Source organism: Lepisosteus platostomus, chromosome 1 (assembly GCF_059453375.1).
Source record: "Lepisosteus platostomus isolate fLepPlt1 chromosome 1, fLepPlt1.hap1, whole genome shotgun sequence".
NCBI lineage: Eukaryota > Metazoa > Chordata > Actinopteri > Semionotiformes > Lepisosteidae > Lepisosteus > Lepisosteus platostomus.
The window spans coordinates 64,769,129-64,794,753 of record NC_142611.1 but is presented as its reverse complement, the minus strand read 5'-3'; the positions used below and the strand labels follow the sequence as shown (position 1 = coordinate 64,794,753).

The following is a 25,625-nucleotide window of genomic DNA, read 5'->3' as shown; positions in this document are numbered from 1 at the left end:
ACCTAGACCTGGTCACCTCCACACTGACCACACCGGCACCAGTCAGGTCCTCGCTGACCAGACCTTCGCCAGGTCCCACCATAGCTGAAAGTTCTGGCTGTGCCGACAATATTCTTTTGAAATGATAATTCTTCATGGCCAAGTCTGTCTTTCAGCTGCTGAGGCTCAACATGCTAAGTAACTGAACATTCAAATGAGCAAAAGGATGATTTTGCTTCTCCCAGCGTTTGGTCCCAAAGCACCTTTACCTGTGTAAAGCAGTTTCCTATTCTCAATCTGAAACACATTTCTTAATCCAGTACATTCCAATGGGCAAAATGTCAACCTCTACACCCCTTATGATCTGATTCACTCAGATTGGATCTGTGTTAAATTACATTTTTTAAGGTCTAGTTACCTTTTCTGCACCTGTAACTCTCTCTCAGCATTGCCTATTAATCTCCTGTGCTTTGTTCTTGTTCAGGGACAGAGATCCTCAAACCTCATGCTGGTGAACACCCATCTCCTCTCGTTTTCATTCAAACTGAGCCCAATCAGTGAGACTAATGGCTCAGGAATTGCAAGACTGTTACAGATTTTTACTTCTCATTTTCACAGGATCTTGGATGGGGTTAATGCATAAAGTGTCAGCCTCACAAATGAATTAAGACCCCCCCCCCCCCACAGACACACACACAAACACAAACAGAGTTCAAAGCCAGGAAAGTTATTGAGAAAACAATAAAAATCGTTTTTTAGAATGTTGAAAACTAAGTTTACTAGATTTTGATACAAGACCATACAAAAATCAAAAAGTGCAGAGCAGTCTTTTACATTAACACTTCCAATGACATGGTAACGTACACAAACGCTGCACATTTTAATACGTTGAGATTTAAGAATTCTTTAAAAAAATTAAATGTTTAAAAAATGGGAGTAATTTATGTATGTGCTGGAGGTCAGGGAGGGGGAGGGGAGGAAGGGATGTTTACAACATTAAAAAAAAACAAGTGATGTTAATACTTTTAAGCCACAGACTGCTAGGAACACGTTTCACTATAGTCAACACCAAAGATTCTAAAACCCTGTTTTTGTTTTGTCTTGGGGAGGGTATCCCACAACGCAAAAGGCTGAGGAATACCCTTTGCATTATTAAAACACGTCAGAAATGCGCCTCCATCGTTCCCAAACTGCTCCAGTCCACAAGAAAATGAGTCTTGAAGTTCCCCGCTAGCAACGTGAGGTCGGCCTTCCCAGCTCAAAACGTGACATCCGGGGGTGTCCAGAACCCCAGCCAGAGTGCGCAGGCTCCCACAGGAATTTTACACCCCCCAATTCCCGCACGGAAGCCGCTCGGCCTGAAGCATGAGGTCAGCTCCGCGTGCGACTCGAGCGTCTCCTTCCAGGGCGGCCCCGAGCTGAGGGCAGCAGTGATGTGAACGGGCGTGATCGGAGTGCTGGGAGGCAGGGGTTCAAAATTGATTCGACGTGCACAACTCAGGCCCGACGCTTGAACGGACCTACTGCGTGGAGTTTTACCATTCAAGCTAAGCGATCAATGGAGAAACCGGATGGATGGATGGATGGATGGATGAACAGTTTCACTAAGAGGGTGGCACAGTGGTGCAGCGGTTAGCATTGAAAACCCAGAGCAGGCCCTTGGTTCAATTCTGGACCCGGTGTGCTGTCTGTGTGGAGTTTGCATGTTCTCCTCAGGTTCATACTGGTGCCTTTAGGTTTCTCCTCTGGTTTCCTCCCACAATCCGAAGACCTGCTGGCTGGTGAAGTCGCTTCTACGTAAACTGGCCCTGGTGTATGTGTGCGTGTGTGAGGCATCCTAATAACCCAACTGCTGCTGGTGTAACGAGACCTACAAATCCCGCAGGACTGCAACCCTCCGAGGCACGGCTGTACGTCAGGGTTCCCCCAATCCTGGGCCGCTGAACCCCTTGGGCAACAGCAGGAGATCACCTCCACACCCCACCACCACAGCTAACCACTCAGCTTCTCCAGCCAAGTCCCTCCAAAGCCACCATTTTAGCAAGAGCTGCAAACAACATCAGGAAAAGATCTACCTGAACACACGCGAGATCTAGTGAGCTAAAGTCACTCGGAAGGAAAAAAACAGAGGTCGCCGAGCACCAGAATAGGGGAATCCTCGCTTTAGCCCATGACTTCAGTTCCAATGGGGATTTCCTGATGCAAAGAAAAGTATGGCTTTGTTCTTGAGCTCGATTTTGAGAATTGCAGACAGCATAAGGTCAAGGCCATGTGGGCTGAGGCGCCAGCCTGTTGCTCCAGACCTCGAAGAAAGGGACAATTTAGAGTAGCCAAGTGAGGCTCGTCTGCCTGTCCTTGGGAGGTGGGAGGAAGCTGGAGAACCTGGGGAGAACATGCAAACTCCACACAGATGGCACCCCAGCCCAGAATAAGAGTGAAGAGGCAGCTGGACTAAACCTATCGGAAACTGGTTTATTTCTTACTTGCAAATGCAGCAACCCAAGGTCCTGTGGCTATGAACCAGACCGCCAACACCACCACACTCCCTCCCAGGGTTACAGTCCCGCTCGACTGTGTGCTCTGCTGAAACTGTGGCAGATTAGCCCGCGGGAAAGATGCAGTAGGCCAACAAACCATGATACCTCCTTAAAAGAAAGAGTGGTGCAGGAGAACATTTACCCACTGGCAGCTAAGGGGAGACTGTGCGTAGACAGGCTCAAATATCATTGTCTGACACCTCTTGTCTAGACATCAGTGTGCACAAATCTCTTTAATTCTTATTCTTCATCTGCCCAGCCTTTCTCCTGCCTTTGTACTGAAGCTGGGGCAGGACAGGCCCAGCATGTCCACAGGGAACTCTGCCGAAACCTGCTGACCTACAGGCTCCTTGCAACTAAAAACCCTACGCTACTGCTCCTACACGCCTATCAATACACAAAAAAAATAATATATATATATAAATCTACAAAGAGCACAGTTGCGTCAGGCCCCCATACCGACAGGCTGTAACATTTGTGACCAAAAGAAAACTATAAAAGGAATGAATCTGAAAAAATACTGAAAAAAATACATTGAGAAGCATGATGCATCCTGGGACACTTCTAGCTGTCAGTCTACCCTCCCCACAACCCCACCCCAGTCACTCCCGTTGTACAGTTTTATAAAAACAGCCCGGGTCACTGTCATCGTCGTCGTCTTGGGTTTCGTGATGAGCGGGCAGTGTCTCTTTGTTGTGTTTTGTTTGTCTGTAACCTGTCCATTCAACCACGGAGAGGGGAGGGGGGTCAGGGGTCAGGGGAGCGAGAGTCTGTCTCCGGCTCGGCAGCCCCCTCCCCTAACCCCTCCCACGCCGCTTCTCGTTCCACTCCCCCCCCAGGCCCGGCTCAGACGTTCACCGTGCTTTTCTCCTTCTTGTCCCCGTCCTCGTGCCAGGTGAGCCGCTCCTCGTAGAAGGCGATGACGATCTGCGGGCACTTCACGTTGGCCTCCTTCGCCAGGACCAGGTCGGCCTCGTCCGAGTCTTTCCTGCAAAACCGAGACGCACAGCGCCGTCAGCCCCTGCGCTGCCAGGCCCACACGCCACACGGCCACAACACTCACACGCCGGACGGAGGTGGAAATCACCAGCTCTCAGTGCCACAGAGGCGTCTCAGGTGTTACAAGCTATGGGGCTCTTTCGTGTCAGCGAACCATCCATCCACCTTCTAACCCCTTTATAGGATCTCAGGGGAGCTGGAGCCTAGCCCAGCGAGCAACAGGCAGAAGGCAGGGTACACCCTGGACAGGACGCCAGTCCATCACAGAGCACACAGACACACACGCTCACACCAGGGCCAGTTTTCCCAGAAGCCAATTAACCTACCAGCCTGTATTTGGACTTTGGGAGGAAATTGAAGCACCTGGAGGAAACCCTTGCGAACACAGGGAGAGCATACAAACTCCACACAGACGGCACCCCAGGAATTGAACCCAGGGCTCCAGCGCTGTGAGGCTGTAATGTTAACCAAAGTGCCACCGGGACGCCTCGACTACTCCATATGAAGCATAATTTAAATCCATCCTTCACGCAGAGGACAAGGAACTGGTTTTGCTACACTGGGATTCAGTGGAGACAAACACGAGACTTGCATTTTAAAGGGAGGTATACAGACGTGAAATACCTCTGCTCACGCCGTTGTGTATTTAATTAAAGAGCTGCCTCTTTAAGAGCAATCAGTATTCCAGAGGACGGCTAGCAAAGAGTTTGCAAGATTTATTATCCTGAGTGCTGTGCTCGCTGTTGCTACACGACAAGGCGCTGTAGCTGGGGGAAATCCAGGCTTCCGTGCGGGGAAGATGGGACGGAGGCCGAAGTAAAAACACCGCAAGGTTTCAGATCGCAAAGCAAATATTTCTGTAGCATTTGGTTTCGACGCCACAAGGTCCGAGGATACAGAATTCCCCCCACACCTTCTCTGTATCCAGCGTTTGGTTTGGGCTTTCCTCAGACCAGGCTGTTTTTTTTCGGATGTTTTTCTTTCTTCGTTTTCCTATCGTGGGTCACCAACCCATCTTAATTCTTTACCACGCTGCCCCCAACGCCTCCCCGCTGCTTCTACCACAGCTGGCTTCACCCAACGCGTACAGGAGCCCTGTCGACGGTCAATTCTCACTTCCACACACACACAGGAGCGACGGCCCGCTCGGCCAGAAGGCCGTCCGGAGGAACGCAAGACGGGAATGTGAGCTAACGCCGTGGAAGCAGGAAATTAAAACTAGGAGGCTCGGATAGCAGGTTGGAGCCCGGACAAACGCCTCAGATATGATGTCTGTCGCACAGAGACAGCTGGGTGTTTGAGGCGGCAAGTAAAACTAAACTATACATACAAAATGGGAAAACTGCGAGCCAGAACAGGCTACTTATGGAAAAGACCGCAGGTGTTTATGCCGGTACTTGGTTTACATCTTCTGCACAATGGAGACGCACTATAAAAGGCAAAGAATATTAAGATACTTTAAAAAAAGCTCCGGAATTTTTTAAAGAATCCAGAAGTCAAGCGAGTTTACATTAAAAATGAAGAACGCACGATTAAGGCCTCATTTATAACCTTTTTAGTCTTGAACAGAGAAGACAACAAAGAGGACCTGATGTAAATATTCCAAATCCTCAAGGGGGACTGACAGTCAACCCCACAGATGTCTTTGAGATCAATAATGAGACACCAGCCTGAGGACAAGCAGAGACAACACAAAGGAGCATTTGAAACTGAGAACAAGAGGAACTTCTTACACAAAGGGTGGTGGGAGTCTGGAACAAGCAACAAAGCCAATCTGCTGGAGCTGATAGCCACACGTTTTTGAAAGAAGCCTGGTCCTGGGATCAACTAGCTACTAACTACCAAATGGTCTCCTCTGATTTGTAACCCACCTCAAGCTTGTAATCGAGACCCAGAGCAAACTGATCACAGCCCAGGCTCCAGCGCGGACATCTGTATCTCCTTCCTTGCGAGAACCCTACCGTTTGATTCACCCTTCTCTACTTGGCCGAAACATTTGTAAGATCAAGGAGGAACCAAAATTGGTGGATCTCATCCGGATTATAAAATAACAGCTGGTCTTGTGAGGGGATCAACAAAGCAAATGCATTTTAGGTAAGGACATTAGCACTCAGCTAGCTCTTGGTATGGACGCTTTTTGCTGACATGGTCTCAGATATCATCAAACCTGCATGCGTGCCCACACACCCCTCCAGGCTCCCCGTGGGGCTCCCCTTCTCCGGAGTGCCGCAGCAGCAGAAACACACTCACCACTTCATGAGGAACATGAGGTCCCCACAGGAATCCGTAGCGCCGATGATCTTCTCCGGCTCCAGGCCTCTCTCGAAGCCCCGGGCTATCAGGATATCATCCTAAACAACAAGAAGGAAACTGCCTGCCTTCAAACACGGAAGAGCTCTGCAGCACGATGAGACCTGCCTTAAACTCTTCTCAAATAAGAAATAACCTTCGCTACAAGAGGGGCCGCAATTAGCTTTAAATATCAAGAAAAAAAAAGTCCCACAACAAGGATAGCCTTACTAGGTCTTCCTACAAATTAACAAACTTTTTGTTATACAACCCCAATCTGGTATGGCCAATTGTGGGTTTTTGTGTCTTGACTGCAAACAAGAGTCAGGAAGTGCTAGCAGACTCCTCGGCCCTGCCCGCCACCCAAGCCACTCACATTCTGACACATCACTGGCCTATACTGGAGAGTACGTGCTGATTGGAGGAGAGTTCCGTCCCTCACAGGAAGCTCCGCCCCATACCGGAGGGTTAAAGCTGATTGGAGGAGAGGAGTGTCGCTCACAAAAAGCGCCACCTCATACAAGAGCACGAGTGTGGATTGAAGAGGCACATCCGCCTGCATCCACTGCCTCTCAACTAGTGACAAGACCCAGGCTCGAACCCGCAACCAGAGCTCAGGCAAGTACCTTTACCAGCTGAGCCACCTGGGCGTCACCGGTAGCTATTTTATTCCCAACGTCCAAGACGAACACAGAGACGTTAAAAACGCCATTAAAAACCAGGCCGTCTCGCTCCTTACCTCCTTCTTCTTCTTGGCTTTGCCGTCCTCCTCGTCCTCCTCGGTGGAGTTTTTCCTCTTGGCGCCGGCGCCGTCCCGCGAGCGCCCCCCCGCCGCGCCCGTGCTGCCCCGGCTGCCGCCCCCCCCGCCGCTGGGCGTGCCCCCGCCGGCGCCCGCCCCGCTGCCCTTCTTGTACGTCTTCATGAACTCGGCAATGAGCTCCGGGCAGTCCAGGTTCTTCTCCGGCTCCCACGTGTTGTGTTTGCTGCGGCGCGGGAGGAGACAAGGAGACACGGGGGACAATTCTGATGGCGCCCTGATGTTCGGGGGGAGGGCGTTGCTCGGACTCAACCAGAGCTCCCCCAGTTCTCCCGGCTCAAATTCCCGACGGATCCCGGACTCCCCGAGAGGCTCAGGCAGCCCCGCGTTTCTTGCGGCAGCAGATCTTCCGGGTTTCGGGAGCAGCCAGGAAAATGTATTTAATCTGTCCCGACACCCACTGCGCTAACCCTGGTGGGTAACCTTAATCCACGCAATTAAACCAGACTGGGCAGGACAGCGAATTATCGGTGCACAACGGCTACAGCTGGCAGACGTCTAGTGTCAACCGAACAGCGCAGAGGGCCAGTATAATCACTGACCGTCACGACCAGCCCTGGGACGGCAAATCTGAGCTCCTTCCCCCAGGGCCTTGATTTACACCACCTAGTTCTGGTGCACAGAAATCTGAGATATCCTTCATCCCCACGGCTATTAATCTGCCGGCTCTGGACAACCTGGGGCGGGGCGGTGTCTCTGTGGTGAAGGATCTGCGCCTGTGGCTGGAAGGTTGCCGGTTCAAATCCTGCAGCTGGCAGAGGAATCCTATGCTGTTGGGCCCCTGAGCAAGGCCCTTAACCCCAGCTGCTCCAGGGGTGCTGTACAATGGCTGACCCTGCGCTCTGACCCCAAGCTTCTCTCCCTGTCTGTGTGTCTCATGGAGGGCAAGATGGGGTATGCGAAAAGACAAATTCCTAATACATGAAATTGCTTATGGCCAATAAAGTGATCTGGTCTACTCTAGATTTTAATCAATTTATGCTTTTTTTTTCCCCTTTAGAAAGGTACGTTTCTACCTGTTAATGCGTTCACGTTGTGGTAAATGTCCCGTGTACTGGGTTCTGCCTTTTACCTGCCTGCAAAGCAAATTTCTCATCAGGAGCCATAAAGGAGGGGGGAGAGGAGGCACACAGGAAGAACCGGGATGCCAAAAATAAAACCCAGGAGAAAGGAGAGCGCCAGCGAGCCGGGAGGGGGGAGGGGGGAGGGCGAAACAGGCGGAAGAGGGGGGGTGAAAGAGAGACCGTCTTACTCTGAGAAGCCCTTCCACTTGAGGAAGTACTCCACACGCCCCTTCACGACCCGACGGTCCAGCACCTTCTCCACCACATACTCTTCCTCCTCGGACGACTCCTCCTCCTCGTCTAGACGCCGCTGATTCTTCTTACCCATGGCAGACTATGCTAGACAGGCGGTCGAGCAGCAGCAGCAGCAGCAGCAGCAGCAGCAGCGCGGGGAAGCGGCGCCCTCTGGTGAGCAAGAGGAACAACTACACTCAGAGATCCAGCGTGGCCAAGCTGTCGACCGAGCCGCTGACGGGCTTCAGCCCAGCGCGTGACAACCTGTCCCATTTGGACCTTTAACCCCTTGAGGGCCACGCAGAACTGACTTCTCCTACCGAATCTTCCTCTTTCCTCTGAAGTTCCAGGGCTTCACCCCCGGGGGAGTTACACACTCACCACATTTTCATCCTGGCTAAGGAAGTAAAACTCCTGTGCAAACATACAGAATGGTGCTCGTGGGCACAGGCGACATGGTGTTAAATGGTGATAGGCCCTGAGGAGGATTTCATCTCTAATAATTAATAAGGGTCTTGACATCCAGCTCTCAGATCCTCATACAATCCCCCACCCTCAGCAGGACTGCTCCTGCAGCACCGACTCCTCTGAAAACGACTCGGGTTAAGTCAATACACTCTCGCTCCCCCCCCCCATCACTCATATGGAGTGAAATGAGCTCGAACTGTGGCTCTAAATTCACTACAGTGTCAGATTACATACAGTAGCTCCAGTCAAATAATACGCAGGGCAGCACAGTGGTCACAGCACTAGGACCCTGGGCTCAATTCCTGGGGTAACTGGTAAAATTGGTCCTGTGTGTGTGTGTGTGTGTGTGTGTGTGTGTGTGTGTGTGTGCGCGCCCTGTGAGGGACTGATCCCGTCCCGTCCAGGGTGTACCCTGCCTTTTGCCTGTTGCTTGCTGGGATGCAACACAACGACTCTCCCACGACCCCGAACCGGATGAAGCAGTTAGCAGATGGTTAGCAGGGTTGCTATGATAATAGCAAGTCTCCTTTTATTGCCCAGAACACCTTTCCTCCTGTAACCTTCCAGAACACTCGTTTTGGTTGAAATCATATGGCAAAGAGAGGCCTGTCCATAGCAGAACTGAAAAGCAGCCTTCAGCAGGAGGGGTGGGGCGAGGTGGGGAATAAAACCTGAAGACACTCAACGCGTTTTTTTTTTAAATTCCCCAAATGCCCCCAGGTAGCAGCTGTGGGGACGGGGCGCCAGACAGGCAGAGCTGGGAGGGGCCGCGGCAGACACCATGGCCCCTTGCCAGGCGCACAGGTGTGCCCACTGTCGGCGCCGCGCCACAGCTGAGCCCAGACTAGCCTGTCCCAGCCATGCGGGCCGAGCCCCCCCCCGCCTTCCAGTTTTCCCCAAGCTTGCTGAACCCCCACACCACACCACACCGTCGGGAGCCATGGCAGTACAGGGGAGCGACACAGGGAATGAGGAAAAAGAAGCCAAATCCAGGATCCGCACTGAGGAGGTTCCAGGAGGGAGCCTATTCATCATCATCATCATCATCATCATCATAATCCTTACACTTACACAGCGCTTTTCTGGACACACCACACTTCTGCTTTACGGGTAATGTGGACTCCATTCCTCTCACCTAGATAACGTGCCTGTACACCCACACACACCATCACTGGGGAGGAGAACAGCGTGATGAGGCCAGGTCAGAGATGGGGGTTATTCAGAGGCCATGACTGGTAAAGGCCGGGGGGAAATGTGGCCAGGACACCGTGGTTACACCCCTACTCTTCCTGAGCAACACCCTGGGAGTTTTAATGGCCCTGGAGAGTCAGGATCTCGGTTTTATATTTTATATGAAAGACAGTCCCTTTTTTTTTTTTATCGATACAGCTCCTATTCTTATTTCTTTTACTTTTTATTCCTATATAAAAGTTGTTTTGTTTTTTTAACATTTGGTGCAGAATGAACCTCTACCAATGCCTGATTAAATACAGTTTGCCTTTAAAAAATCTTCTTTGGCTCCCGAGGAGTAAGAGGTTGGAAATGAGCGTTAACTCTCTGCTTGAAGGTGGGGTTCAGGACTCCCCGATCCTGGGCTTGAAGCTTCAGGGTGGAATCTGAGGGGGGAGCCTGGCCAGCACTGAGAGGGCTCATAAACGGTGCCCTGAACACCGCTCTCTGATCTCACAAAGAGCTTTATTGGCATGACTGATAAACTGCAGTGTTGCCAAGGAAGAGCGATTAATGAAATATTTACAAATATTTGGAACACTAACTAATATTTGAGAAGGTCTGTCCCTTTTCCTCAGGCTGTGACAGGAGATTGTTTACCAGACTGCAGCTCTTCGTTTCCTTCTATGGCCAGGCTGTGGTCACTGAGCCTGTCCTCTCTGTACAGACAGGTCTGTCCGTGTCCAGTTTCTATGTCCAGGCTGTGGTCACTGAGCCTGTCCTCTCTGTACAGACAGGTCTGTCCGTGTCCAGTTTCTATGTCCAGGCTGTGGTCACTGAGCCTGTCCTCTCTGTACAGACAGGTCTGTCCGTGTCCAGTTTCTATGGCCAGGCTGTGGTCACTGAGCCTGTCCTCTCTGTACAGACAGGTCTGTCCGTGTCCAGTTTCTATGGCCAGGCTGTGGTCACTGAGCCTGTCCTCTCTGTACAGACAGGTCTGTCCGTGTCCAGTTTCTATGGCCAGGCTGTGGTCACTGAGCCTGCACTTTATTGGGGTTTCCCCTCATTGTCTCTTACGCTGGCACTGTGCTTTTAGGGCTCAGTAACACCCTACCCCCTCACTACCTGTACATGAACCCCGGCAATGAACCAGGCACCTCGCCAAGGCATGCAGAAAGAAGGTCAGGTCAGATTTTGACAGCACACCGTTTACATTAGATACACAGCCTTCCATTGCCAGCGACAGACAGACAGACCGCAACATGGTAGACAGCATTGGGGAAACGCTCTGGACACAAGTGCAGAAGTGTGTGGGGTGGGTGGGCTCGGAAGTCTGGTTGTTCTGCATGGCCACATAAACCACTGCAAGACCTCAATTCTTCCAAGAAGGGCTTTGAAACAACTGCACTTCTCCTCGCCAACACACACAACCCCCAACCCCCATACGTGCCTGCTAGCTCCTTTCTGCAAAGCATCAACATTTTCAAATAAGAACATGAGAACAGTTACAAATGAGAGGAGGCTATCCGGCCCATCTCGCCTGCTTGGCGGTTGACACCCCATGGATCCGAGTGCAGTTAAAACTGTGAGCAGGAGGTGCGTTCTTTACACAGAGGGAGGTGGGAGTGTGGATTAAGCTGCCCAGCCGTGTCGTTGAAGCTGACACCATGGTGTCTCTCAAAAAAGAGCTTGACAAGATCCTGGGGTCAATTAGCTGCTAACCACCCAACAGGACAGATGGCTCAAATGGCCTTCTCTCGTTTGTAGCTTCTCGTACGCTCTCAATCACTTGCACTCGTTGTTGAACGAGAAAGCATGACAGACTAATTACGTCCTGCTTCTCATGTTTCCCAGTCGGGGCTTCACCAGAGAATGCACGAAGGTGGGCAGACAGGCACACACACCCACACCAAGACCAGTTTACCCCCGGAGACAAACGACAGGCATGTCGCTGGACAATCTGAGGACCCCGGAGCACCTGCAGGAAACCCATACGAACACGGGGAGAGCAGACAGGCTCCACACAGACGCCACCCCAGGAACTGAACCTGGTTCTCCAGCGCTGCGGAGCTGTAAGGCGAACCACTGCGCTGCCGGGCCGCCCCACTACTCTCAATGTTAAGCTTAGTTCAAATCAAAGGACAAGGAGGACAAGGAACAGGCTTTGCTCCACTGGGATTCAGCAGAGACAAGACATGCGAATTGCATTTTAAAGGGAGGTATACAGACATGTAATAATGCTACTCACACTGTTAAAAGCTGGCTCTTTAAGAGCAAATCAGTAATCCAGAAGATGGCGAGCAAAGAGTGGGCAGGATTTATCAGATTTTTCTGATAAAACCGGAGCAACCCAGAGGAAGCCCATGTGAACCAGGAGAAAACATGCAAGCTCCACACAGACAGCAGCCCAGGTCAGGAAATGGACCCCCGAGCCCCAGTGCTGCGAGGCTGCAATGCCAGCCTGCTCCTGATTCACCCCTTGCAGTACATTTACAGTACAATTCCCCATCATAAAAACACACAATGGCAAAACGGCTGTTACCACCCTTGGACAATAATGCAGCGAAGCACTACATTTCCCTGAAAACGTGTTCCCTTTTAAAAATCCTGTATATATATATATGAATGTATGGTACATGTGCAGTTTCATGTTTAAAAAGTAGCCTCTCTCAGCTGCGGCCACAATGAGGGAGCTGATGGCCGATCCTGTCCAATCAGAAATGCAAATCGCAGGCTGGAGCATGGGAGAATACACATTTCTACAGCGGGTGAGTTTCCCTCCATGCTTGTTGAACAGGTGGTTAAAGAGCTGGCCTAAGCCTTGCGGACTTACTGCAAATCCTCCAGGCCTGAAGACTGTGGTCTGTGCCAACAACGGAGAACAGTTCCAGGGGTGTCAGTGCCCCCACAGGAAGAGCTCAAGTCCAGCTGCTGCCTGGAAGAAAAAGGTGAGAAAAGACAATTCAGAGCCTGGGGCTGCTACAGAGACGAATGCAAGAAGGTCTGGGACAATCAGGGAGGAAAACGCCTTCGACTGCTTGCGCGCAAGGAGGAGAATACTCCTTAAAAAGCACGCCACGCGGACTTCATCTGGGAGAGCTGCGAACTTCGGGACAAGGCTAGGATTCATTCCGCGGAGGCTCTTCCACCAAGCAGAGTCCAATTCGCCCTCTTCTGCACGGCCGGCCGTTTCACTGGAGGGATCGGGGGGGGGGGGGGGGGGGGCGTGACTGCAGAGTCGCGCGCTCGCGGCCTCGAACCCGTGGCCACAGGTCAGGAGTCCAGAGCCCCGGCCGGCCGCTCCACACCGCTGCCCCGAAGGGCTTCTGAAAGGAGTAACCACGCGCGGCAGATTCTGCCATCCGAAGGTGGCGTCTTGCCCACAGAACAATGACAGGAAAGGAAGCCCCTGTGTTACACTGAAAGGATCCCCCCACCCCTGTTCTCTGCTGATGGCGATTCTTACAGCTGCTTCCTTTGATCCAGCTGATTACTTTGACTAGCTTGCCTATCAGTGGGGAAACAAGACGCCAAAGAGTTAAAGCGCTCTTCCCAGATCGGCAAGCATGAATATGCATGAATCAGCCTATCGCTTTTAACACTCACTTGCGCATCTCTCCAGTTAATCCAGCTCTCCCTTTTCTCACCTGGATAGACATGTTTTTGTTGTTGTTGTCCTGTACGTGTTTGAAGTGTTTACAAAAAGAAAAGTGCAGGAGATGCAGGAGCCGAAGACGCACCTCGGCCGTGCGGTGCGAGAGCCTGGCTCTCCACGATGCGTGTGGATCACCCGGTGGGGGGGTTGTAGCACGTGGAGGTGCAGCGTGATACACATTTTGACCAACATTCAGAAAAACAACGCTGGTAATATTGCACGGGGTGGGGATACTTTCATCAGACTCGTCAGCAATCAATCCAAAACCGGTTCCTCCGGATTCATCAATGGGTGGGGGTGGGGGAGATTCATCAATCTCCCCCGTGAGATTATCGGGCTCTACGCTCCCCTACATTGTCTTTATCCTTTTTTCAGAAAGTGCCACGAATGCTCTCGCCTGCGCTGACTTCAGTCGCGACCCCACTCCCTCGCAGACCCCGTGTCCGCCAGACCCGGAGCTGAACTCGCCCGCGACGGCTGGAAATCCTGAACTGGAAGCGGAAGGCTTCCCGATCGAGCCCGGGGGGAACACTCTCCCGATCTGGGAGCTACCTGACCGCGTCCGATGAGTAACACTTTCGCACACCCACAGAAGCGGCGTCAGGGGCGCTCCGCGGTTTAAACTGCGATGCCCGCTGCCGTCGCTAAAGCCCATCATACCCCCCAGATGCGGGGATCGGCGCCACTCTTTGATGACCTACATTAAAAAAAATTGTCGCTGCTTGATTCTTTCAATGGGGGTGATCGGTCCCTGTTACCGATTTGCAAGATGCGCACCGCCAACCCGGCCTGCGCATGTGACAAACACAAAATCACAGAGCTGTGCGTTTCCGGCTCCTCTCCACTCGGGACCTTAAAGAAGTTTGCCGGAGGGCTTGGATTCACACACACCAGTCTCTTATCTTACCGAGAGACACCGGCACCCGTTTGTTTTTTGTGTTTTGTGTTCCAAGGGGAGGTTTAATTCCCTCGTCTTGTGAGCGCGCCCGAGATTTAAGGAGAGCGTTGAGCTTTCACCGTGAGCAAGGAAAAGGGCATTCCTTTTAAAGGCTTTTACACCGTACGCGTCTGTTGGCACGGGGTGGGGGTGGGGGTGGGGGGTCATTTTCCTGGTAAAAAAAAAACGCCAGCACAAGTTCGCAAGCAGAACTCAGCATAACGTTCAGTCCCAAACCCAGGCAACCCGATTTCAAGTCACAACAACGGTTTGGGAGGCGTGCAATGCTCGTCACAACACTCTCACTAAAGGTTCCGCTCCATTCACAGCCTTATCGTCTTGAGAGAGACGGGGCGAGATTTTTTTTTTCTCCAGATTTTACTCTGGAGAAGCATGCCGGGCTCCGGCAGCTCCGAATGAATTCACACAGAGAGACAAGACAGGGGGTGGGGGCAGAGAGCAGCACCGCTTATCTGCAAAAATCGCCATTCACCAGGCAAACTGAATCGCTGCACACACTTGTTTTTTTTATAAAAGTAGACTCCATGCGTTATCTGTTGTGAAACCCGCCTTCTCCTGTAAATCCCAGTTTATAACCCCAATTTGCAATACAAACACACATGGCCGTAACGCAAATCACCCTGGCACAGGAAGTCCCTCCTACCTGACGCGTCTGTGATTTGTACGCTTGGTGCAGCGACCCCGCCAACGCAAGGAAGCCGCCTCTCTGAGTGGCCGAGGCGACTGTCAATCAATGTCGCTCTTCCGCTCGGCCCAACACGACCCCACCCACCTACCTCCTCCTCCTCCCCCCCCATCTTGTTTCTTTCAATCCCGCCGCTTTCACATAAGAGACGTGAACGAAGAAACGTTCAAATCGACCCCCCCTGCCCACCATAAAAACTCTCTTTCGCACGTTTTCGTTAACATAGCGCAGAGAAGCCTACCCCTCCAGCTCTTCGTTGGTGCGAACTGAACGAGAATTTGGCTCACCCAGTCGGTGTAGAGACCGTCTGAATCCAGGAGAGAAAACGTTACGACCCAATCCGCCGCCGCAGCTGCAGCTCGAGCGCCTCTCCGACTCTCCTCCTGACTGCGTAGACGCGCGCGCCAAAAAAAAAAACACACAATAGCTGGAGCGCGCACGCGCACGCAGGGAGCTTTGAAGGGGTCCTTCTGCGATAAGAAGACGGCTTTTCCCCGCTCGTCAGGATGATAAAAATGCTTCAAACAACAATAATAATGATAATGATGATGATGAAAAACAAGATCATGCAAAATCTCGACCAGGACCATTTTCCCTGGTCCTCTGAATCCAAACAAGCAGGTTTAGCTGATACAAACAAGCCGTGTGTCTCGGGTTTAGGAATTGTATCTCTGACGTTAGGAGTTGTATTCATTAGACCTAAAAACTACTGTGAAAAATAATAGGAAAACATACTTTCAAAGTGCTTAGAATGTGCCTATTTGCAAAAGCGACAGCCTAGCTCTCTGTATAGCTGCTGTAACAATTCCACGTAATACATCTACCACTAATAATCATCTAAAATGACATGCTTATGCAGTTGCATGGGCCAGTATTGCTGGGTGGCAGATTTCTTTGGACATTTCATGAAGACGATGTTCATGTTTTATTGATTTAATTGACTCCTTATTCACGCAAGTACGCGGATCCTTTTTCTCCCCACAACACGACTGCGTCACCGGCCGCTCTCTCCGCGATCGCTCGGACGCCTTCCCCAATGATTAGCAGGAAGAGGAGCAAATCGGATTCCGACTTCACAACACGGGGGGAGTGCGATTATTCCGACAATATTTCTGCGATTGGTTAGAAGGACCAGATAGACGAGAGTTCTATCCAATGAGCTTTGAGCAACTCTCCCAGCTCCGCGCTGCAGCGGGAACTTTTAGCCAATCACTGATGCCAGTGGGCGGATCTTACCGTCTTCATAACTCAGTAGCCTGAGCAGTGAGAAGGGCTCTTTCGACCTTGTTCCTTCAGCAAGAGGCGCTGTGCTGGTACAGATCTTGTAGTAATGTCTAAGGAGGTAAGTTTTTGCTTTTCTTCAAACTAAAGCAACTTACTAGGCGTTTTTTAGGACCTTTTAGTCAAAATACCCGTGCTTTGAATAACGTGGTAGTTAAAGCTTATTGGTGTAAAAGGTCGTAGCTATAAAAGACATCTGTGTTTTCATAAGTCGGTGGCTCGTTTGTTGCTGAAATTGTGGAAGGGGGAAGACGCACATCGTTACTGTTCACTTCAGTAGTATATTTCCCGTCTTTCTAGTTCATTACTGTGTTTTATTTCTGTCTTTGGTGAGGTGCGATCTGTCGCTCCGCCATTTCGTGAGGGCGGTGGGTGTGCAGGCCACGCGCCTGCGAGCGAAATCGTGTGTCTTTCCCCAGGAGAAAGACACGCTTGTCTCGCGTGGCTGTAGCATCGACCCGCGTTCTGTATCCGGAGCAAATGGGAACACCGTTAATCGGTGAATATACACAAATATTGCAAATCCAAGAAAAAAGGACTCGGATCCATTTCTTTGTTTCCTGTTGGTGTAACGAACATGGCGCCCAGGCCTTGGAAGTCCTGCCCTGGGTCAGTCGTCCCAGATCGCTCTTACAACAGTTAGACCTGTGCAATGCGGCTTATTTCCCGCATGAAGACTGGGACGCTGTTAAAACGCGCTCCTCAGTTTTGTGGAGCCTGGGCGGCCGTGTTAGTAAATATTGAGACGGTGAGTGTAGGCTGCAGCTCGCGCATGCGCCCTGCCAGGGCCTTTGTCTCCGGTCTGGAACCTTCCGCGCTCACGCGGGCTGGCTAGCGTGCCCACGCGCCGGCCTGGGGCCGCTTCGCTTCTGCGTTCTGGAATTGGCGTTGCTGATTCGGAGCGGAGCAGATCTACGTGTGTGTAACCCTAAGAGGGTAGGAGGACACGCTCCGGAAGTTTTCATTTGCGTATAAGCTCTGCAGGGCGTGCAATCGTCGCGGGTTTCCGGCCGGGTTCGGGTGACCGGCGGGTCCGGCCTGCCTCTTACCCAGCGCTTCCTGTCTCTAACCCCCGCTCTCCCCCGCAGGCCCCCCGTGAACCGGAACAGCTGCGCAAGCTCTTCATCGGAGGGCTGAGCTTCGAGACGACGGACGAGAGCCTGCGAGCCCACTTCGAGCAATGGGGACAGCTCACGGACTGCGTGGTAAGGAGAGGAGAGACCCCCCCCCCCCCCGGGCCCCGTGCTCGCGGTGTGGGGGCGGGTGTAAACGATCCCGGGACGCGCCGGTTTGTGGTGCGGGGAGCGCCTGCCCTTTGCCCTGGCTGTGCGAGGGGGGGTGTGTTTGTTAGGCCTGGCGGCCGCGAGTGGCAGCGGACTAAAAGCTCAGGCCGTGATCTGTGTGGGCTGGGAGTCCCAGAACTCAGGGCAGCGTCCCGCCCGGGACCCTGGTTGGGTGACCCCACCACTGTGACTTTGATTGGTTTCCTAAAGGTTGGGGGGGAACCGGTTCAGTTTAAGGGGCCCGGCGCAGTGCTCTCCCTCTGCCTCCAGTGCTGATGTGACCCCCCCTCTCTCTCTCCCCCCAGGTGATGCGGGACCCCAGTACGAAGCGGTCCCGGGGGTTCGGCTTCGTGACGTACTCCTCGGTGCGGGAGGTGGACGCTGCCATGAACGCCCGGCCCCACAAGGTGGATGGCAGGGTGGTGGAGCCCAAGCGCGCCGTGTCTAGAGAGGTGAGCCCCCCCCCAGTCTGCTGTCTGTTTTCCCTGGGGTTGGGGAGAGTGTTTCCGGATCGAGGGCCCGCCAGAGAGCTGTGGAGCCGCTGCCTGCCACCCCGGTACACGCGGGGGGCTCGTCGGTCCCCGGCTGGACCTGTTGTCCGCACTGCGGAGCCAGAACAGGAGGAACGTCTTTGCGCAAAGGGTGGTGGTAGGAGGGAACTGATGTTGAAGCTGGTTTCCCTGGCTTCCTTTTCGGCTCTGCAGAATATCCATTCAGTCTTCTGATTGGGGCAGCGGGTTCCGTTTTACCCAAAGAGTGGTGGGAGTGGGGAACAGGCTGTTCAGCCACGTTATTGAAGCCGGTACCCCACCACCCCCCAGATGGATGGGGTCGATTTAAGCCAGTAGCTGCCCTAGGGGGCTGGACTGACCCCACAGCCTCCTCCTCCTCCTCTCGTGACCCGCCTTGTCTCCTTGCCCCCAGGACTCGACCCGGCCCGGCGCCCACATGACCGTCAAGAAGATCTTCGTGGGCGGCATCAAGGAGGACACGGAGGAGCACCACCTGCGCGACTACTTCAGCGAGTTCGGCAAGATCGAGGTCATCGAGATCATGACCGACCGGGCCAGCGGCAAGAAGAGGGGCTTCGCCTTCGTCACCTTCGACGACCACGACTCCGTGGACCGGATCGTCAGTAAGTGTGGGGGTGGGGGGCGACGGGCCTTGTGCTGGGGGGTGTGGCGCCCCTGGGGGAGCCTGCCAGGCCACCGTAGCGACGTGTGCCAGTACCTCTCCAATGTACACCCGTACCCCGGTATCCGAGCCCGATTCGTTCATGGGAAATCTGTTCGGAAGGCGGAAGATCATAAATCCACCCTTTCCGAACCGAAGACAAGTTCGCTCAATCTCTTCATGTTCAGATTGGCAAAAACTCGTGTGCCGAACGTTCTTATGCCGGGGTGCGAATGTGATTTAAACGGATCTTTGTTTTGGCTTCTTGGCTCTGGGTATTTAGGGGGGGAGGGGGTTTTGGGGGTGTGGTGCTGCACCCCTGGTTTGGGGCGTGCCCCCCCCCCAGTTTCTGACCGTTGTCCTGTCTCGCTCTTCCGCAGTCCAGAAGTACCACACAGTGAACGGCCACAACTGTGAGGTGAGGAAAGCGCTGTCGAAGCAGGAGATGGCGAGTGCAGGGATGAACATGAGAGGTAAGCCCTCTGCGCTTGGGGTGGGGCGGGGGGGTCTTGGACCCTGTGCCATTGGTGTTTTCAGCTCTTTTTTGGGAGAGGGGGATGACCCTGGGTGCTCTTATCTCAGAATTGATTTGGCTTTAGACCCGAGTGCTTTTGGGGGTTTATTCTGACCAAAGGAGAAAGCACTGGGTCCTTACACACAGGTGTGTGGGGCCCGTCCAGTCCATCTGTCCTGCTTGGTAGCTGATCGGTGCAGTGGTCTGTCACTGGGTTCCTCCTGGCTCTCGTGTGGAGGACTGTGAAGGTTTTGTGGCGCTGTGCAGGCCTCAAGACGTGCGCTTGGTTAAAATGCTCCCCCGAGCCTGGTGTCCTTTTGTGGTGACATTCGTTCTTTCCAGGACGTGGGGGCAGCAGCTCAGGGAACTTTGGCAGAGGTGGTGGATTTGGAGGTAATGATTTTGGCCGTGATGGATACTTCGGTGACCGTGGTATGTGGTTCAAAACCACTTTTTTCCTTTTTATCTCTCTTCCTTTTAATCATTTTTCCCCTTAACTTGCTTTGTCCCCTCCCTACCCCAACCCCCCCTGGCATTTCTTGGATTTAATTTTATTCAGGTTGTTTTGTTACACTGCACTGACCACCTTGGGGTTGTTTTTTTTTCTTCTGCTACCCCAGGAGGCTTTGGAGGCCGTGGTGGATATGGAGGAGATGGGGGCTACAACGGCTTCGGAGGAGACAGTGAGTTTGGATTTATCGCTACTTGTTTATTTTTAATAGTATATGTAAGATATATTTCTACTGCGGCCTGGGTTGAACGTCCCAGCTTCTCCTTTTAAGAGCTGAATTCCACTATCGCCAGTGTCCGGAGGGGATCCGTGGCTCCGGACCCGCAGTCGGGGTCTCTTTCAGCTGTGGGGCTGCTTCTTCGGGTGTGAGAGGGGAAAATTGGCAGCTGATGCTCGATTTTGACTGAACACACCTCTCAGACTTGTTTCCATCTAATCCCGCCTGTTCGTTTGCCGGTTTTGACTTGACCGGCTGAGTGTCCACACTGCCTCGTTCCTACTCCTGCCTCTTCCTGGGGGGGGGTTTGTTCTCCCGTCTCTCTCGCGCCCGAAGGCGGCTCCACAGCGGGCGCGTGGGATAGACCCTCACCTGGCTGCGGCCTGCGCGTGCCGACGTGCCTCCCTCATCGAGCTCTCTCTCTCTCTCTCTCCTGCAGGCGGCTACGGCGGCGGCCCTGGCTACGGGAGTAACCGTGGCTACGGCGGAGGGCAGGGTTACGGCGGCGGGCAGGGGGGCGGATACGGAGGCAACGGAGGCGGCTACGACAACTACAACAACGGAGGGGGGGGCAGCTTCGGAGGAGGTGAGCGGCCACGGTCTCGGCCTCTCTCCTGGCGGGAGAGCGGTGCGCGGCGGGGTCTCCGGGTCTTTCTGCCTCGGCTTGTGGTGGCCTCGCGGAGTGCCCGAGCGGACCAGCCGAGTGCTTTCTGACGTTCCAGCAGCTGATTGAAGCCTCCTGCGTTCTGGTTCCGGGTGGGGGTGGGGTGACCGTCTGTCTGTCGGTCACCATGCTAGGAGGTCGAGTTTCCGCATGCTGTCAGTGCTGGATCCCAGTCAAGAGGTGGAGCTGGGTGCCTCAGGGCTGAGGTATCTTGCCTGTACCCTCAACCTTGCCTCAGTTGGTCCGGACTTGCTCGGCCGGCTGGTTACTGTGCTTTGCCTGAAAGCTGCAGGAGCTCACTCTGAATCGAGGGCTCGTGAAGGCACCCCAGCGCACGAGGGGAGAGCCTGGCTTAACTTGAACTGTGCCGGTGCCCTACGGGGCTAACCGGATCTTTTTATTTATTTTTCTTCTTCTGGCCTCGCAGGAAGCTTCGGCGGCAGCGGGAACTACAACGACTTCGGCAACTACAACAGCCAGTCCTCCTCCAGCTACGGCCCCATGAAGGGGGGGAGCAACTTCGGAGGAGGCAGCGGCCGGAACAGCGGAGGCCCATATGGGGGTACGTGCCCGAGCTGCAGCCTTCCGACTGGGAGGGGGGAGCACCGTCCCTGTGTTCACTTATCACACTAGCACTGGCGCGATGAGCCGTGCAGCTCGACACGTTTCCCATTCTGACCAATAGCTTTGCCGTCATATTCTAACTGGTTATGCAATCGCAAAGTGATGGAGGAAAACCAGCTGCTGATGTTGGGATGGAAACTTTCCCGAGTGTGAAATTGGCCGTTCAGTGTCCCGGGCAGGTGCCAACTGGCTCTGCCCTCCTCGTGTGGGGTAACGAGCGATAGCCCCACCTCTTATTCATGGCCTTTCTTCCTTGTCTCCCAGGCGGCTATGGGGGTGGCTCAGGCAGTGGGGGTTATGGAAGCAGTGCCGGAGGCCGAAGGTTCTAGGGAACCCCCCCACTTCTGAGGAGGTAAGGGCACCCCCGTTTCGGTACCCTCTTGTCTTTGTGTCGCTGCATAGTCTGCTCAACCTGAGAGACCAGAGTAACTTTGAAGATGGGTCTCCTCAGCCTTGGCTCACGTTAAACAGCTGTTCTACATACAAGAGCCTGATGAATATGTAACTGTTAGACTAACCTGTGACTGAATAGTGCTTTCTGCAGAGGATCCAGAAGCAAACCTTCATGTGTTCCCCCAACTCTCAGCACTGATACCCCTGCTCTGGCAAAAAAAAAAAAAGCCTTCAATTAAAATCCAATTAGTGTTGGACTCCTTGGCCTTGACTTAAAGCTTTCTCCTTTCTGCTGGCTCTGCTCAAGAGCTGGTTTCTGTTTTCTGGGAGGGTTTCAATGCACAACACAAAGTGATGGTTTTGCTCCTGGGTGCCTCCCTGTAAGTTTTGTTTTCAATGTAGATTCATTATTATACATGAAGCCAGTACACAGATTAATAATGCTGTTCCGTATTGTTCAACAGGGTTCAGTACTTAGGAGAGGAGAGCGACAGGAAGTGACAGGGAAGCAGCAGGTTCACACCCTAGATCTGCTCAGCCAAGCACAGTTGTGGCAGGTTACAGCTGCTACATGGAAGAGCATGAAGTGTACAAATAACAATGTAGAGACTCCTTGTATCATGTTGAGCCTTCAAACATGGTTTCTGTGTTTGTGGAAAAAAAAATGCCATCCAGCAGGATATTTTGTAGTTGCAATTTGTTGTAAAAAGCGTCAAGCATTCCAGATGGTTTTATGTAGATTTTTTTTTTGGCAGCACCTGTGTGGTGTGTGTGTTTTTATAAGTGTAACTGCAACTAATCAAGTCAAAATAAACCACATTACACTTTTTTTAAAAAAAAAGGTGTGTAGTGTTTGTGTAGGTGACATGTGACTGGGTAGAGGTCTCGGCGCCGTCATGCTTCCTGACGGCAGGTGGAGTACTGCAGCAGTGAAAGTAGCCTGCTCGGGCAGTCGTGCACCGCAGACGTGGATCAGGCGGTCGATTCCACCTGAGCACAAGTTTGCTGCACGGGCTCACCTGTCCCCGTGTCCCAGAGCCCTTCAGACTCCAGCACAGCAATCCGTCGGCCATCTTTCAGCATAATCCAGCTTGCCGTCGCTAACCAAGCTTTTAAGTGTAGTGCAAAACCCCCTTGTCCTTTGCAGTTTCTTGTATATTTGTACTCCGGTATGCTTTCCTACTGGATGTTCTGTGAACTGCACTCTTTTTGGCCAGCTGGGTTTTTCTGCTGGGCTTTTTTTTTTTAAATAGGATTTTTGACGCTTGGTAGCTGGTGTTGAGCTGGTCATTGCTTCACTTCGGCCATCACCCAGAGCAGACAGATCAAGTATTAATGAAGGGTGATTGTGGGGGGGGGGTGTCTTTTTAAAACCTGTTTTTTGTGTGAGTGCACTTCTGCACTGGATTTTAAAGCGACCCTTTTTTATCGTTTGAATGGCTCGTGCTCCCCGGTCTTTGGGGGGGAAAAAAAGGGGCTCCTAAAGACTGCTTGAGTTGGAAGGTTTTTTTGTGGAGTGTGGGATTAAGAGCAAGTCCCACTCTCCTCTTCTACATGTGCTTGGAAGCCTGATTTCTTCACTGGATGAGGACCCTTTTATTTCGGAAAGGTTAACGGTGCCACTAGGAGTCTTTAGCGCTGGTTTCGGCCACATTGCCCGGCTGGAGGCTTGCATTACGAGCGTATCTTGAGGCTAGCCATTGGAGGCAGCTGCCAGGGAGAGCAGTAGCCAGAGAGATCATCGCAAGGAGCCAGAGAAGTCTTTCTGAGTACAGAACGTTGCTCTAATAAGACTAGCAGAGTCAGCAGCTACGAAAGGGGTATATTTATACCGTGCTTAGTAGGTAAGAACAGATTTTTCAACTTTTGTTTAAGTTCTTAATCCTCTCTCAGTCCAGGGTTTGTTTCAGCCAGTTCAAATTAAACCAGGTGATGCAGAGGGAATTTTGAGGGTATGTTAATCTGTGTGTGACGCTTTAGTGTGGGTTATTCCCCAGATACAAGACAGCCTAGTTTTTGGAACAAAACCTCACAGGTTTGAGTAGCTTTGAAGTTTCTTGTAATGGGGTATATAAAATTGGGTAATGCCAACTAAGGAGTCAAATCTTGCATGACAGAAATGCACGTGATTGGAGGGGTGGAGCAGATTAAAACCCATATTCATGGTTTGGCTGTCGTTTCTTGGAGGGAGGTGGTAAGGTTTGGGAAAAGTTGCCTGGTTGATTCAAACCCAGACTGTTAGGCTTTTAATGAAAGGGGTGGGGAAAGTTGAAGTTCAGCATCTGTATTTGCCTTTTGTCCTCATGTGAACTTAGTTTGCTCTGGACTTGGAAGTGCACAGGTCAGTGTTGCTGGTCCCTGGTGGCCAGCAGGTTAAGTCGACGCCTGGTGCACATTCCGTTGGGCACTAATGCATGCTGGGAAGCTTGATATCTCAAGAAGGTAACTTGAAAGCAAATCTTTGTCCTGGACAACCATGTACTCCACCGATTTTCAGAAATGACATTAACCTAGTTAATCGAATAAGGGCATCTTGATTCAAGCCATAATGATCAGCAGTTTAGTCACTTGCTTGTGAGTGTTTGTATTTTAATTGTGCACAATGTACTAACTTAAAGATCTTGTTCTCAGGACTTGGTAGGGAAGGATGTTCCGGCACCTCCAGCCTGACGTGACAAAGTGGGCATGTTGATCAGCCTTGAGAAGGTGCGTCCAGTACAATCCCAACACGAAGGTTACTGAAGCAGCTCCTTGACCCTTTCCCTGGGGAGGGGGTGCGCCCGGCTCCTGGGGGGCAGTGGGGGGGGGGCGAATTGTGGCGCCTCTTCCGCTACCCGGGGTCGGAGTCCGCTGCAGAGCTCCCTTGACGTGGGGCACAGTCCTCTTTTTAATGGAGGGCTCATCAGGAAGAGGGTTAAACCAGCCCGACGGGGTCCCAGTTCCTGCTGCGACCCCAGTCCTTATTCCTTCTCGAGCCTCCTGACCGTCTGTATCCGTCTCTCAAGTGCGTCTTGTATCATGTCAAAGGGTTAAGCTTTTAGCTCCTATTGGTGCACCTGTTGGCCCCCAGTTCACTCTGGCTTTCGCGCTCTGCCGGGGGCTGATCGCCGCTCACCAGCAGGGGGAGCTGCTGTGTTGCTGCTTGATGCCTTTCATGCCCCCCCCGCCCACTCCTGATGGAGTCTCTCAGGGGGGAGATAAGGGATCGGTGTGAAATCTGGGTGCCATCAGAGGCCAGCTGGGGGGTCTTGTGACCCCCCCCCTCTCCCGGGGCAGGGGGGTTGCCTGCCTGCCTGCCTGCCTGTTTTTTTTTTTAATAACCCCTCGGTTTTCCCCAGTGGCCGGGTGATGTAAGCCCGGGCCAGCCAGCCACCAGCCCTCGCTGACTTGCTTTAATCAAGCAGTTGTCGTCGCGAGCCCCTTCATGTGGCCGTGCAGCTGGGGTGCCTGGGCACAGAGGAATCCGCTGCCCGGACGCAGCAAATTCCTGCGGGCCCGTGGGCCTGCCGCTGGCGGCGGAAAGTATGCGCCGGCTGGCCCGCTGCCTCGTGCGATGTGCCGTGGCCTGCTGGGCTCTGCTCTGCTCTCCTAACCCTCTCGCCCCCCTCCCTCTCTTGTCTTGCAGGCTTTTTAAAGGAATGCGAAGAGGATGGCTTTTAAAAAAAGCTTCACTGGAAGTCTGCAGGACAGCAATTTTTATTTTTTTACCAGTTTTGTAATGGTTTTTATATTTCTAATAAAATACAGAAATGCAAAGCGCACCAAGCCTGGGTTTTTGTTTTTGTTTTGCAGAAATCCCGTAAGGTAATCCGAGGGAGTTTCCTTTACTTGTACCTTTTTGCCACGTCTCCTGCACTGGGGGTTCTGGGTTCGTTAGTGCTCCCCAGATTGAACTTGGGAGAGAGATTTGGGCTTGCATGGGAAGCAGCTACATAAATGGACATGACCCCTCGTCCCATACAAGTTTCTATAAGACGCGGAGCAAAATCGGATGGGTCTGCCTGTGTGCATGGTGTTCAGCAGGGCGGGGAGGAACAGCGGTGTCCTGGTCATGCTGTGTTAAATCTGTTTGGGCTGTGCAGTTCTTAACGCCTGGTATACAAAAAAAGA

The 25,625-nt window shown here is 52.5% G+C and overlaps 2 protein-coding genes across 8 annotated transcripts; one reads left to right on the top strand and one right to left on the bottom strand.

Annotated features, from left to right (window-relative positions):
* Window positions 1–730: 730 nt before the first annotated feature.
* Window positions 731–15,288, bottom strand: cbx5 (chromobox homolog 5 (HP1 alpha homolog, Drosophila)). Its single transcript, XM_088633557.1, has 6 exons — window positions 15,143–15,288; window positions 12,391–12,492; window positions 7,874–8,090; window positions 6,544–6,787; window positions 5,766–5,866; window positions 731–3,504 (listed from the first exon to the last, which is right to left on the bottom strand). The coding sequence occupies exons 3-6, from the start codon at window positions 8,011–8,013 to the stop codon at window positions 3,363–3,365; spliced, it is 627 nt and encodes a 208-aa protein (XP_088489683.1). The 5' UTR covers window positions 8,014–8,090; window positions 12,391–12,492; window positions 15,143–15,288; the 3' UTR covers window positions 731–3,362.
* Window positions 15,289–16,038: 750 nt separating this feature from the next.
* Window positions 16,039–25,276, top strand: LOC148678444 (heterogeneous nuclear ribonucleoprotein A1-like). 7 transcript variants are annotated; one of them, XM_088633554.1, is made up of 12 exons: window positions 16,039–16,197; window positions 17,225–17,341; window positions 17,725–17,871; window positions 18,344–18,554; window positions 18,973–19,065; window positions 19,449–19,499; window positions 19,727–19,789; window positions 20,274–20,420; window positions 20,926–21,060; window positions 21,387–21,474; window positions 21,980–24,221; window positions 25,141–25,276. In XM_088633554.1, exons 1-10 carry the CDS (start codon window positions 16,186–16,188, stop codon window positions 21,449–21,451), a joined length of 1,041 nt encoding a protein of 346 aa, XP_088489680.1. In that variant the 5' UTR covers window positions 16,039–16,185; the 3' UTR covers window positions 21,452–21,474; window positions 21,980–24,221; window positions 25,141–25,276. The 7 variants fall into 7 exon arrangements, with proteins under 7 accessions (XP_088489680.1, XP_088489675.1, XP_088489674.1 ...); XM_088633549.1 differs by having other exon boundaries at window positions 19,449–19,538; window positions 24,147–24,221; XM_088633548.1 differs by having other exon boundaries at window positions 19,449–19,538.
* Window positions 25,277–25,625: the final 349 nt, after the last annotated feature.

What these genes read in the sequence shown, in the direction of transcription:
- LOC148678444 (XM_088633549.1), top strand. An exon ending in GGGGGGCAGCTTCGGAGGAG is followed by an intron (nt 20,421 to 20,925) that starts GTGAGCGGCCAC and finishes CTGGCCTCGCAG; the next exon opens with GAAGCTTCGGCGGCAGCGGG. An exon ending in CAGCGGAGGCCCATATGGGG is followed by an intron (nt 21,061 to 21,386) that starts GTACGTGCCCGA and finishes CTTGTCTCCCAG; the next exon opens with GCGGCTATGGGGGTGGCTCA.
- cbx5 (XM_088633557.1), bottom strand. Translation starts at nt 8,013, where the DNA reads ATGGGTAAGAAGAATCAGCGGCGTCTAGACGAGGAGGAGGAGTCGTCC. An exon ending in AAGTGGAAGGGCTTCTCAGA is followed by an intron (nt 6,788 to 7,873) that starts GTAAGACGGTCT and finishes CCCGCGCCGCAG; the next exon opens with CAAACACAACACGTGGGAGC. An exon ending in CTCATGTTCCTCATGAAGTG is followed by an intron (nt 3,505 to 5,765) that starts GTGAGTGTGTTT and finishes TCGGTTTTGCAG; the next exon opens with GAAAGACTCGGACGAGGCCG.